At 44.7% G+C, this 14,876-nt stretch overlaps 1 protein-coding gene across 3 annotated transcripts in view; it reads right to left on the reverse strand.

Moving 5' to 3' along the window:
* The window catches only part of LOC110485986 (ATP-dependent RNA helicase with zinc finger domain), a 56,792-nt gene that overhangs the window by 15,716 nt on the left and 26,200 nt on the right, over nt 1-14,876 (reverse strand). For all 3 annotated transcript variants that reach the window (XM_090196027.1, XM_021557259.3, XM_090196026.1), the window contains exons 18-24: nt 13,685-13,830; nt 12,998-13,145; nt 11,641-11,824; nt 10,501-10,729; nt 5,720-5,993; nt 2,702-2,753; nt 1,500-1,687 (exon numbers count right to left, since the gene is read on the reverse strand). In XM_090196027.1, coding sequence (XP_090052153.1) covers nt 1,500-1,687; nt 2,702-2,753; nt 5,720-5,993; nt 10,501-10,729; nt 11,641-11,824; nt 12,998-13,145; nt 13,685-13,830 — 1,221 coding nt within the window. The remainder of the gene's footprint in view (nt 1-1,499; nt 1,688-2,701; nt 2,754-5,719; nt 5,994-10,500; nt 10,730-11,640; nt 11,825-12,997; nt 13,146-13,684; nt 13,831-14,876) is intronic.

The following is a 14,876-nucleotide window of genomic DNA, read 5'->3' on the forward strand; positions in this document are numbered from 1 at the left end:
CCGAGGTGCCTTTTTGCTATTAGAAAAACTGGTTACCAACGTAATTAGACCAGTAAAAATAAATGTTTTGTTGTACCCGTGGTATACGATCTTTGATATAAATAAATCAGCATTCAGGGCTCGAAACACCCAGTTTATAATTTCAAATATTATATGGTCTAGACTAGTGCACCCCCCCCCCCCCGATGTTCTGACGGTCTATGTGAAAAGCACAGTGGCTGATGCAGGTCGGAGGAAAGAGACAGTGTTAAAATATTAATCTGGTTCTGAGATGGAGAGCAATAGGATATTGGATTGGACTCTGCTACCTGCCAGGCCAGCTGGTGAGTGAAACATATCCATTTATTGCAGTGGATGCAAACTGACTGACAACAATGAGCAGAAATACAGAATAAAATTAACATTTTGAAAAGGACAATTTTGAACAAAGCACATCCATCCAATAATTTCCACAAAAGGTAAAAAAATAAAAATAATTTTAAAAAATTAAAAAGAAGAGGCATTGGTATGTGAAGGAATGAAGACTCTCCGATTGTTTGCATGGTCCATAGAATAAACAAATTCCGATATAAAAGCATCTTCAAAAACATTATTACAAAAAAAGAAAATCTGCTAAATAAACCCCTCAAATATAAAGAAAAATGGCCCTGAAAATAATATTTTTTGTTTCACAAAAAGACTCAAAATTAGTGCGGTGAAGAACATAAAAAAGGATGGCATCTATCTATCAAGAACATAATTTTTAAAACAGTGTGTCCCCTCCGTGTGTCGACACAGCAATTTGCTGTGCCAAATCATCCTCCTGATTAAAAACGCTCATTCTATCAGCCATGTGCCATTATGGTTTAATGGGGAAATAAACAGCCTAGATTGGGTTAGATGGAGAGTTGACTTTCTTTCCATTACTGAGCGAGGAATAACGAGTGTGAAATCTCACCCTGCGGGCCGAGGTGAAAATGTTCAGACTAACAGAAGTCATTATTCTCAATTAACGTGTTGTTCTCGGTCTTGTTTTCAGAGGAGGATGAAGAGGGATGTAGACATAGGGCCCAAACACAAAGGGAACATGTCAAAATCAAGCTTATGGGGATTTTGGCACTCTATTAGCGATCGTAATGATGAGTTTTCGTTAACAACTCGCCATAACACCAAAGCCCAACGGACAAGTTTGAATTAAATGTAGTATTGCATAATGGGTCCGTGTTTTTTCTTTGACTAATTAATCATGTTACAACCAAAAAACTATAGTTTTCCTAGACTCAAATAAAGTGCATTTAGACCAAGAACGAACACCAACTGAAAGATCTGTGTAAGTCAGTTCGTGTGTGCGAGTATGCATACGCATAAGAGTGTATGCTCTGCACACACAGCTAACCCGTTCCTCAACACCTTCCAACTCAAAGCAACACACTTACAAAAATTAATTATTTCAAACCAAAACCCACACATGGAGTCTTTCCTCAACAATAAACTACAATTCCCAGTAGCAGTATACTTACGGGCAGTGGCATGGACATGACCATGTTGGCCCCGTAGACGGCGGGCACGTAGAGGATGCTGGCGCCCGTGTGGGGGTCTATCCTCTGCACAGGACTGGGGGACTTGCCCATGCCGCCAGGGGTGCCCCCCAGGGGCGGCGTGAACGCCCGGATGGGGTTGCCCATCAACACCGCAGGGTTGGGTTGAACTGGAGAGAGTTGGGGGAGGAAGAAGAGGAGGAAAATAAAAGTTAATATCTGCTAATGATTTGCTACTCCTAAAGTGATATTCATTACAGCAGTGGCTAGTCTTGTTGCTAATCCTGAAAGATTTGATTATCTAGACCTAATCATTGTTTTGGTCTCTGTTATTTGTGCCTATGCGGACCAAGCTAATTTCCCCATGAGATGTTATTGTATTTTGAAACAATTGGACCTTCTTTGGCTATAAGAGGTCTTAAATACATTTGAAACAACGTTTTCACAACAATTGCACCATGTTGGTCTTCAAGTGTAGACAACTCCTGCGATGATCTAGCAAGAAAGATAAGTTTGTTTGTGTATAATTCCTTGTCCCCCAGTCATGGATAAAGAACAGTTACCCTGACTTCATGTCTTCCAAGACTACACCCTATAATGGGCGTCATGCAGTGTTCTTATAGGAGCTGCCACAGTAGCCTTGGGCCTAAAGCTCTGCAGTTGATGGGGGTGGGGGACATGATGGTACGCCTCACTGTTCTCCTCTTCGCTCTAGCTCTCCGTCTAAAGTGATGGCACAATATACCTCCTTTCTATCCATCTCTCCCCTACCCCCCACGTGCTTTCTCCATTACGGGGCGACTAGATTCACGGTGACAGCGCTCCTACACGGTAGAGTACACTATGCTGTGTGCTACACCTCTCTAACCCTGAATCTTCACATCCCAGTGAAACATGAACCATTGAGAAGTGAATCCAATCAATGGAAAATTAATAAATACGGTGTCCTTCCTGTATTATGACTAAAGTAACAAGTATTTCTTTGGAGAAGAGGTTAAACACATTTTTGAGTATGTTTGTGGAGAGATGGCAGTTTAAAGACTTGGACAGTGCTTCACCCTCAAACGACATACAGCTAGAGTATAGTGTTCTTGACTTTCTGTCTGAGTGGTTTGTATGGACTCCAGAAAGAGATACAAATTGACAAGTCAACACAACAAGGAAGAGAAAAGATGGACACTCACCAAATCCTTCAGGTGGGAAGTGCTCCGTGTGGTTCGCATGTTGACCTTTCCCCTGGAAGAGAAGAGAGAGGGAGGCATCCTTAGAAAGGGCTGGAGCGAGAGAAGTCCATAGAAAAAGAGGGGGAGGGATGGAGGGAGGGAGTAAGTGGAGGAGAGCGAGGCTCCCTATGTGACAAGGCGGGCAAGCAGCGGTAACCGTAAGGTCCGCGGTGGCCCACATATGTCACATTGGTCACAATGGCTACACGGTTAACGCTTGTACAACACTTTAAATAGCCAATGCTGTTGAATCTAAATGGCAACAACATTCTTGGAGGATAAAGACTCCTGCTGCAGCTCTGGAAGAATATAAAACCACTGTGTGGATTCATGAGGGCGGCAGCTATAGTATTTTAGGGCCAGGAGTTTTACCTAACGTGACCCGACTTGGGAAAAGCGCTGATAGAAAGAATAAGCAATGGGTCAAAAACGTCTCAAACATCCTGTTATTAGCCAAAATAGGCTTTCATGTGGTCAAGTCATGTGGGTAGAAATACTACCGGCCCCAAGATATCAAAACGTCGTAGGTTTCCTATTTTCAGACTCCTCGCTTCTTTAAATCATTTGACCAATTCTGTGCTCATAGAAAAAAAATGTCCATCCTACACTCGTGCCTAATTTCATAATCTATTCAGCTGGGAACTGGGTGTTCCATAGCTGTTAGATGCATACAGAAGCACTCTCCTTACGTCGTTACAGTGTTAAAAAAAGGACAGTATGCATTACGCATCTTTTTCAACTGTTTATAAGGGCAATGAGGACTGACACTAACTGGAGTGAGCAAGCAAACACACACCATAGCCAATTTAGCAGACACTTTTATCCAAAGGAACTTACACACTCGCACAAGCACGCACCAACACATCTCAATTCTCTCTCTCTCCATCTACTCTTTTCTCTCGCTCTCCATACAAAGAGAGGCAATTCCGTGCCACCAGGTTCCATTTTAATGCACACAACATTGGGCCGTATTCCATTTGATTCCATTTTTTCAGACAACAACGTCTGACATTGATTGATTGTTATGTGACCAACAACACGGACGTTCTCCATCCAATTGACTTTAGGTGGATTGTAACCTGTTGTATTATTGATGCACGGAGGAACGTACGCAGTAATCTACTTCAGCGTGTCTTAGCGTAGCCGAGCTGAGGCACACAGTCCCCCTAGGTGGTGGTGTTAAACTGAGAACACTTGATGTGGTTTCCCTTGGGGGATGCGCCTCGTGATCGGTTAGATGGCTGGTTTGGTTCCCCCGGTTTCTGTTTAGACAATCGGGACGTGCCTCTTGTGGTTAAACTATTTTTAAAAAAAGAAACTGGTGATAAAAACAGATGATTACCATAATTTTTTCAAGTCATTACTGAATAATTTAACGTTATAAATCAAACATGAAAATAGCTTTATAGAGAGTATGTACAAATCCTACCTGGTCCATGAATGAATACTGGTATATTGTTTTTTTTTAAAATTTTACCGCCCAGAGTAAGAGCCTGTAACCAACCCACTTTGTATGTGTGTGTGTGTGTGTGTGTGTGTGAGAGAGAGAGAGCCAGTATGCGCTCTTTTCAGTGTTACTGTGTATGTACGCACAGAGAAGTGTGTGTGATGTGGATATCCACCTCACTCAGTGGGCGATACAGGGGCTTGGCAGCTGTGGTGATTTAGTTAACCTTTACGCCTGTAGCGAGGACATCAGATAAACAGTTAACATTTTCACAGGGAAAAAAAAGAAAAAGGCACTCGTGCAAACTCAAGCGGTTATTCTCTCCTCGTCTTTTCAAAACCCACTTTCGAAAAGAAAAAAAAACATGGTTTTGCGATAATAATTACAACTATCTAGAGGAGTTACTTGAGGAAACTACTCTTGAAGCAACCACAAAAAGTACAAAATGTTCCGAAATGTTTTCCAAAAAGGCCCGCGAGGGAACCAATTACGTTGTATTGAACTGAATTGAAAATATGAATTCCTTGAGCTCTAAAACCACTGACTATGCGAGTTCTGAGCGTACTCTTGTACTACCACCAAGACAAAGATACTGATAGCCCTAGCCATGCATCCCTCTCATTAGGGCTCTGACGGTCAGGGAATTATGGATGAAGACTATTGGTTAGCAAAATGGTCACATTCACCCCCCCAAAAAATAAATAAAACGACATACAACAAATACATACATACCTACATCTCTCAATCAAATTTATTTCTAGAGCATTTTTACAACAGCAGTTGTCACAAAATGCTTACACAGAAACAGAGCCTAAAACCCCAGAGAGCAAGCAACGCAGATGTAGAGGCACGGTGGCTAGGAAAAACACCCTAGGAAGGCAGGAATCAAGGAAGAAACCGAGAGAGGAACCAGGCTCTGAAGTGGCCAGTCCTATCCTATTTTTGTTGAGACTGACAGTTTCTCCTCCACTCTTGACTGCATGTGCTGCTGCAGGAAAGGGGCGTTGCCTAGGCAAACAAATACTTGTTTGCTACAACACCTTGATTGTTTCAGCAACGAGCAACGAAGTTTCATCATGTTGTAAAGTCCATGTTACAGCAGAAACGGACTCAAATGCCCGGACGTCCCGTCTTCAATCAGCTTTTTGTTCCACACAAAACTTACACAATTTTTTACAGTTATGGTTATTTTATTTTCATGACTGTCTTCATCCATAACAGTCAGTTACATGGTTATAAAGTAATTGTGCCAGCCCCATCTCTCATCATTGTTCGCTTAATATACACTGAGTGTAGAAAGCACTAGGAGTACCCCCTTTTGCCCTCAGAAAAGCCTCAATTAGCTGGGGCATGGACTCTACAAGGTGTCGAAAGCGTTCCACATGATGCTGGCCCATGCGGACTCCAATGCTTCCTACAGTTGTGTCAAGTTGGCTGGATGGGAAACTGTTGAGCGTGAAAAACCCAGCAGCCCCAAGACCCACAGCCCCTAGCTGCTCTGCCACCCCTCCCCCCAGGCTTAACCCACTTACCTTCGGAGGAGACTGCTGTTGCTGCTGGGGCCCGGGCTGCTTGCTGGCCGTGTGTCCCTGGGGGTGTGGGTGTTGGTGATGGTGATGGTGATGATGGGGGTGCTGGGCCGGCTGGGGACGCAGGGCGCGGGGGATGAACTCGGGCGCCAGCGGGTTGAGCACGTAGGTCTTCTTGAGCTCAAGGGCCTCCAGCTGGGCCTTGATCTGCTCAAAGGTGATGCCGTGCAGGCTGGCGTTCTCGTGGCAGATGGAGATGAACTTCTCCCAGAACTTTCTGTTAGAGGGGAGGAGAGGGGGGTGATGTGAGTGGCATGGACATATATGGACGTGTTCTCATAATACACTTTATCTTGACTCACGAACACTTGGTTGCACACTTGCTGACACGCCGACTTAAGTCATTATTTAAAGAAATGCCTAGTGCACAACGCGCACACACACACCTTCAGACTGAAGTCAAGTAGATCACATCATTACGCTCTTTTCGTTTACAAAGCCCTGCTCCACAAACGTCCAACTTACCTAACATCGCTGTTAAGATTTAAAATGACAAGTTATCAACCCTGTTCACAGGGTTGGTTAACTCTGGAGACTCCTAGGTAATTCAGCCTTTCATTTCCTTGCACCTTACATGTGGAACGATCTACAATATGCTTTAAAATGGGAGGAATTGGTGCCTCTAGGGCATTTCAGACATTCTTTTCACTGAAAAATGTCTGGTTTTTATGATGGTGTTTTGCTTTTTGTGTATCGTTGTGTACAATAACGTGTAGTTTAATGTGTTTATTGTATTTTGATGTGTATTGGGGTGCTATACAGGGCTCATCTGGAAAAGACTCCCCCGTCAAAAAGGTTAAATAAAAGTCCAATCTTGCACAGAATCTTCATGTGAATGGCTTCTACTTTCAGAATTCGATTATTAAACCACCCACTACAGTAGATGGCTCCTGTAGCATAAATGAATAAATCATGGTCCACTGAAAAAAGGGCTATTGTAGGCAGCAACACCAAAGCAAATTAAGTTCTTTGTGGGGTTGTCATGTTCATAACAGATCAGTTCTGTCGTGTAGACCGTGTACGAGTCTATGATTTGCATGTTTGTGTGTGTGTGTGTGTGTGTGTGTGTATACGAGTGTGTGTGTGTGTGTGTATATAAGTGTGTGTGTGTACGAGTGTGTGTGTGTGTGCGCGAGCGTACGGAAACACAACTTGCATAATGTCCGGGTGAATAAAAATTACGGACATTATTCACATATTTGCACATTAACTGCAGAACCGGTGGCCAAGGGAACATAAGCGGTCACTTATTTTGACTGCATCGAGTGTAGACGTCGCGATGAAAAAGCATCACTATGACGGAAGCTTGCGAGATTCACTACTCCCTAACTTAGGGCCAGTTCCATTTCAACTCCATTTGAAGAGTAAATTGAAAAATCCTTATAGAATATTAAATGGTACTGAATTTACATTTCTATGAATCTCTAGCTTTACTCTGAAAGCAAATGCAAGGTTTTTGTGCTGGTATCAAATTGAGGGCACCTCACAATTATGGCTGGTGTGGTACAGTGCACGTCTCTCAGAACACAGCGCTAGGACTCCAGTGGCAACGTGCATCTTCACTCCTTATTGTGGCTGGATGGGAGGTAGATGTGTGTCTGGGTTATATGATTGATCTGCAGTGACTTGCGAAGGCTATTTTTTGTTAAAATCGGGCGTCAATAAGATGGTCGGAGTCTGTCCCTCCCATAGGAGAGGCCACCCCCACCCCATCGCTATCTCGTCTCATCAGATTACCCACATTTAAGGCATCGCTTCCATGACCCACATTCAGCCCACACGGGCGGCATGGACAGAGACAACACAATCTGTTCATTCTGAGTTAAGTCCAAATAGATGGAGAATTAAAATCAATTGTACACAATCGTAAAACAAATTGAATTAGTAAGTTCACTGCCAATTTGTTTGTTTATTAGATGTGCATTCATCAAGAATGCGACTGTATTTCACTCACGAAAGACCATGTGAATCATGTGAGCAACAGTAGAAGCGTCAAAAAAGATGAGAGATCATAATTTGATTGGTGACATCTTTCACTGTGGAGGGTTATATATGTATTAGAGGTTGACCGATTAATCGGAATGGCTGATTAATTAGGGCCGATGTCAAGTTTTCATGATAATCGGAAATCGGTATTTTTGGGCGCCTTTATTTTTTACACCTTTATTTAATCTTTATTTAACTAGGCAAGTCAGTTAAGAACACATTCGTATTTTCAATGACGGCCTACCAGGGAACAGTGGGTTAACTGCCTTGTTCAGGGGCAGAAAGACAGATTTTCACCTTGTCAGCTCGGGGGATACAATCGTGCAACCTTACAGTGAACTAGTCCAACGCAATAACGACCTGCCTCTCTCTCGTTGCACTCCACAAGGAGACTGCCTGTTACGTGAATGCAGTAAGCCAAGGTAAGTTGCTAGCTAGTATTAAACTTATCTTATAAAAAAACAATCAATCATAATCACTAGTTAACTACACATGGTTGATGAAATTACTAGATATTATCTAGCGTGTTCTGTGTTGCATATAATCTGACTGAGCATACAAGTATCTAAGTATCTGACGGTAGGCAGAAGCAGGCGCGTAAACATTCATTTAAACAGCACTTTCGTGCGTTTTGCCAGCAGCTCTTCATTGTGCGTCAAGCGTTGCGCTGTTTATGACTTCAAACCCATCAACTCCCGAGATGAGGCTGGTGTGACCGAAGTGAAACGGCTGGCTAGTTAGTGCGCGCTAATAGCGTTTCAAACTTCACTCGCTCTGAGCCTTGGGGTGGTTGTTTCCCTTGCTCTGCATGGGTAACGCTGCTTCAATGTGGTGGCTGTTGTCATTGTGTTGCTGGTTCGAGCCCAGGGAGGAGCGAGGAGAGGGACGGAAGCTATACTGTTACACTGGCAATACTAAAGAACATCCAATAGTCAAAGGTTAATTAAATACAAATGCTATAGAGGGAAATAGTCCTATAATAACTCCAACCTAAAACTTCTTACCTGGGAATATTGAAGACTCACGTTAAAAGGAACCACCAGCTTTCATATGTTCTCATGTTCTGAGCCAGGAACTGAACCGTTAGCTTTCTAACATAGCACATATTTTACATGGAACATATTGCACTTTCACGTTCTTCTCCAACACTTTGTTTTGCATTATTTAAACCAAATTGAACATGTTTCATTATCTACTTGAGGCTAAATTGATTTTATTGATGCATTATATTAAAGTTAAAATAAGTGTTAATTCAGTATTGTTGTAATTGTCATTATTACAAATACATTTTTATTTTAAATTGGCCGATTAATCGGTATCGGCTTTTTTGGTCCTCCAATTATCGGTATTGGTGTTGAGAAATCATAGTCGGTCGACCTCTAATGTGTATATAGAACTGCCATGGCCTCTCTCTGTAGTCAGGCTGCTTAACCTTTGTGGCTACCCGCTGGCTTATCTGACAGGCACAGCAGAGTGGTGGGTGTGTGTCCAGTGCCCTGTTCTTACCAACATGGAAGGGGGGGGCGGGGGTTCTGTGACATATTGAAAATGAGTCAACGCCCCAATCATCTCTCCCTTTCATGCTCCTCCTCTTTCCCACCCGCCATGCGTGTGAGAGTGTGTATGAGCGAGTGTGTATGCACATCAAGTGCGTCTGTACTGTGCAGCCTACCCACTGGGCTGTTCTTTTTAAAAGGTAACAGTTTGATGTTGGGGGTGCCCCCCCCCTCCAGGCATTAAGACAGTCCATCTAAACAGAGCTTCTTCCTCGTTAGCGCCATTGATTTAACTGGGGGGGAGAGAGAGACATTTTCTAAACAACTGCCGCAGCCGGATGTCGCGATTGGCTGACGCTCAACAGTTGCCACGGCAACGGGAGAGAGGGACTGCAGCTGGGGGTCGGTGAGCGCCGTGGGGGTGTTGTTTGTGTGTGTGTGTGTTTGCAATGGGGAAGCATAATCTGTGCCCCAGCCCTGAAGACGCTTTGAATATGGGGAAAATTCAGACGTAAACAACACAGAACTAGGCAAAGTGTCGATTTTGGCTTAATACCAGTCAGGGCAAAGATGAGAACTCTTATCGGTCACAAATAGCTGCACCAAATTCAATACACCCCCCCCATATTTCAGTTCCATTGGAGAAAAACTAAGTAGTGCACCCTTGCCCCACCCCTCCAGAGCACATTGCTGATGTCAATGGCTTGGTCAGGGCCTGGCGTTATGATGTCATCCTAAGCTGACACTCTGCGGGCGTGCATTGGAGAGGGATTGGGAAGGGTGTGTGAATGAGTGTGTGGGGCAGAGGTAGAGCGAGCCAGCCTGGCAGGGACATATACCCCCACTGTGCTACTTCTTCCTCCTGCACAGCTGACACACCAACTGTGCCCCTTCCACCCGTACACACACTGCAAAGCGTAACATTTACTGTGAGCCTTCAGAACATGTAATGGAACATGAAAATAGCAACATTTCTAGTGAAAATACTTGGATGACTAGGACGTGACCAGGGAAAACGCCAGGCACTGCTTGAGCACTGTGAAAACACACCCATCCTACCTCCATCCCTTGGAGTAATCACTGATCTAACCCAGATTGATAGGTGTAAGCAACAGTTCTACCGTATAGCTTTCACCAATCCAGCCATGTCAGATCAGGGATTTCTTCAAGGAAGGATTCATTTAAGTATTCAAAAACAGGGCCCTAACCCATGACAACACTTCCTGGTTGTTTTGTTTGTACCTGCAGCGGCCCACCGAGCAGAGCGCTATGGGGTCTCCCACCACGGCCACCAGGGACTGGGCGCGAGTGATGGCTGTGTTGAGCAGCTTGTAGTTGGACAGGAAGCCGTAGTCCAGGTCCTCTGTCGAGTCCTCCACCAGCTGCTCCTTGCGCTTGATGGCCGTCTGTTTGTGCTTGCAGGTGTGCCGCGTGCGCACTGTGCTCAGGAAGAGCACCCGGAACTGCTTACCTGGAGAGGGGGAGGGGGGAACATACAAGGCCAGTTTAGACCTTAGTTTTCAGCCAGCACTCTGAGGAGCTAGTGTGTCGTATGGCAAAGGTTTTAGTAATGAATTGCATTCATACAATGCTTTTTCATTAGGTCACTAAGTGCCACTGGTCATATTCAGTGTTCTTTCGTGGATATTAATCTCATAGAAACAATTACCAATTCATTACATAATAATAATTATATGATCCAAGTACCTCGACAAGGCGCTGACATCATTCATGACCCAAAATACGATCCAATTACTGCAGAAATTATTCATGACAAAGCATTGGAGTTTGGCAATACAAAAAAATAAAAAATAATTCACACCCAAACTCCAGCTAGTGTGTGTGTACTGTACACCAACACCACATTGAGAGACAGAGACAGCTGTGTGTTGTGAGATCCGTCCTGATCGCTGCATCTTCTCCTTAATGAGAGAGTTAATGAGCTGGAAGCAGCAGCGTATGGCTGTGAGAGTTGGGTGTGTGAGAGTGTTTGTTGCCACTGGGAGCATTAGCCTCGTCCCAGAGACGAGAGGAGCTGCTAGCTGGGAGACGGTCACTGAGAATCTCGGAGTTGTCGGGTAGAAATGGGAAGGGTCACACTTTAAAAACCTCTGCCGTCTTAGAATGCCAAAACAGAATTTAAAAATGGGAGAACGGGAAAGTTCCACAGTGAACGTCCTGTAAATGCTTCAGTGTATGAGTAGTATGGGATTTGATCGTTACAATTCCATTGTGATTGCGGTATTGACATTCTCATTCTATTTGATAGCAAATGTGTGCCAAATGGCCACCTGTGCCATGGGTTACAGTGGAATGTAATGTCGTAAGTTAAACGAAATAAACAATTGTAAGGAAATGGATTAAATATAGTATTCTTCTCACCTTGGACGTTGAGCACCCTCTCCACGCTGACCTCGTGCATCCTCTTCTTTCGGAGCTCGGCGCGGATGCGGAATACCTGGTCGGCGTAGGGCGACACCACGCCGATGCTGCCCTCGTCCAGCTTGCCCCACGCCACCGGCCACTTCTTGCGCATCTCCTCCACCCGCTCCACGATCTCAAACACCTCGGGTAACACAGGAGGGAGAGACTGGTTACAAGTGCCAGTGTTTCTCATAGGTCATGTCTGAAAATCGGCATCTCTGGGGTGAAGCTTCCCCTAGGTACAGATCTAGGATCAGCTTCCCCTCCCCAATATTAGCCTTAACCATAAATGGGGGAAATGCAAAACTGACCCAAGATCAGCATCTAGGGGCAACGTCACCCTACTCCCCAGTCCCCACTGACTACAAGGTGGGGCGCTTTTTCGTGGTCCTGGATAGAAACAATTGTCCTGGAAGGCAGGGCACCCCGCCTCGGCCCTGTTGCCTCCCGCCAAAAACCTTTTCATCTTCCATTGGTGTCAATTGAATCTTTACCAGTGCAACGCAGGAGAAAGTCCATTGTAAGCTGTTGCCATTATTTATGAGTCACCAAAGTACTTAACCCGGTGCTTAAAACACTTAAAGAGAAAGCAGAGCTAAAGAGACGGCGGAAATGACTGCTGCTCAAGGGGCCTTTTCAGCCAAGAGGAGAGAAGAAGAAGAAAATAGGAGAATCCAGACGTCACATCAGCAGACAAACAGGACACACGCTTAAATCAAGGCAACCTAAACCTATGACATTATGCTAATGTCCCGAAACCGTTTGACACAGGCGCGGTGTCATCAAAGGGAGGTAGGGTAATTCCTGTGGCGTCTTTGACAGGTTAGCGCGGCGCTGTGATAGGAGTAGATCCAATTTAATTGGGCAGCTTCTGTCAGCTGGGTTCAGGGGTCAACTTGGCAAGTTGCCCCTCAGATTTAGCAGAGGCACCTCCGAAATTCAAACTCAGTCGCTGGAGTGCCTGGTTTAAATGTTGGACAAGGAATTAGCATTTAGTGGTTGTGTCAAACGTCTGGTTGTGAAGCGCAGTAGTATGAGGCACAAGTAATACATCACAGTAATGTTGACTGAATGGGGTGTGTTTTGCCCACGTGTGCATTTCAACTCAATTCCATTGAATGATTAACCATTTCAACTCACCATGAATGCACCAATTCAATTCAAATCAACGTTCAATTCACCACGAACGCACCAACTCAATTCAAATCAACGTTCAATTCACCACGAACGCACCAACTCAATTCAATCAAAATGTAATTGATTCCATCAATGCAGTCCTAAGTCAGTGGCATACAGGGAACAAAAGGGTTTATACCTCTGCGTTGTTGTAGTAGGCCGTGCTGTTCTTCTCCTGGACGTCCTCGCCGCGCGCCGTGAAGAAGGTCAGCGGGTAGAAGTCCTTGTGAGACGGCTGCTTCCCGCTGGCCATCAGCTTCCCGTCGTAGAACAGTTCTGACGTGTAGCTGAAGGAAGGGAGGGAGGGAGGGAGGGAGACTTAACATCAGTGGGTCTTCACAAATGTCAGTTGCGTCAGTCGAGAAAGGCATGGTTGCGTGCATTGTGGCTATTCTTCGACAATGGTGCCATCTGTTTTTGTTCGTTTTCCCTTCCATGTGGTCCTTGCCGTTCCTAGTGACTTTTCGAGGTTCTTGTAAAGAATGTGCATTCACAGTGTTGTCCAAACGTAAATGTGTGTGAGTGAAAAGCATTATATAAAATACCAAGACCACTTTAAAGGTGGAGAAACCACTTCAAACCCATTGCGTAAGCTTCTTTGATAAACCACCACTTCAAAATGTCAGCATCCCCATCTGAGAATTGTTTAACAAGGGTGGTCATGGGACTCAGTGTACATTGGGCTTTTATGTCTGTCAATAGCCTAGAAGAACCGTCAACTCTTCCAAGTCTTCTGTCTGCATAAAATCTCTCATTTGTAAACGACGTTGCAGAGTCGGGGTGAAAATTGGATCAGTCTCGGCGACGTGATGACGTTCACACCTACCTGATGATCGCTTCGTGGGAGCGGTAGTTTTCACAGAGCAGGATGCGGCAGGGAAACTCGGCTGGGTAGTGCTCGTACAGCCGGTCCAACAGCGACACATGCAGGTTGCGCTCTCGAGAAAACTCGCTGTACACAAACGGACTGAGCTGGAGGGAGGGAACAGGGAAAAGAGAGGGATGGAGGTAGAGAAGTGAGGGCAGCCCAAAAACATTGAGTAACAAATTTTAATTCATTTTTATTTTGTTTATTTTTAATGCAACAGGGATGTGCAGGTGGTGATACAGCCTGACTGGAGTTGTGTCTTCTCTGCATTTGTAGTCAATATAACTGGAACTGTACATGTTGTGTGACAATATTTGGTTGGATCCAAAATGTATTCTACACCAACTTTTGGTTCAGATAATGTACATCTGACTTGCGGAACAGACGTCGTCTGCTCTTCGACAGCTCGAGTCATGCAATCCGTGTAGATAACACAATGCTCCAAACCAATGAGTTCCCGTCCTACCGTCTCTAAATCGAAAAACGGACCTGTGGCCAGCATCTCATCATCGGTAGCTACATTTCTGCTGCGATGTTGCTCCATTAACATGATTTGTAAAGTCACACGTTTTATTCGTGGTATGTACAGGATACACCATGGTAAACACTGTCCAACTGACCGCTTACTTGCAGGTTCCCTCCACGACACAACAATAAGACATACTAATAGTTCAAGTTAGCGAAACGCGTTGAGGTGCTCCGGAAACATCCTCAACAGCAACTTTGATTAAGATGCGCGCTGAAGACACACAACCCCCCCCCCCCCCCAATAGCAATTACCTCTAATCTGACACTGGCTGAACTAGATTGTTTTGTGTTTGTGGTAATGTAGCTCCAGGTTGAACCTCCCAGTCTCAGGGGAAAAGTTCAGCCAGGCATTTAAATAAGGCTCACGCAGCAGATAGAAGACCTGAAGTCAACAGGAGCCAGGGAACCTTCATTCACTATTCTCAGCCTACTTCTTTCAGCTGAGACACAAAACATCCCATAATGAAGAGTGATAAGACAGAAGAGAGTCGGAGGAGGGGCAAACAAATCCTCCTTGGCAACTGACACGTAGCGCACAGACAATGTGCAACAGATTAGGATGTAGAGGGAGATAGAGGGAGAGCAAGAGAAAGAAAGTGACAGAGGAGAAGCAGGAGAGGAG

This window comes from Oncorhynchus mykiss, chromosome 13, assembly GCF_057628025.1.
Source record: "Oncorhynchus mykiss isolate SJ-2025 chromosome 13, ASM5762802v1, whole genome shotgun sequence".
In the NCBI taxonomy this organism is placed as follows: Eukaryota; Metazoa; Chordata; class Actinopteri; order Salmoniformes; family Salmonidae; genus Oncorhynchus; species Oncorhynchus mykiss.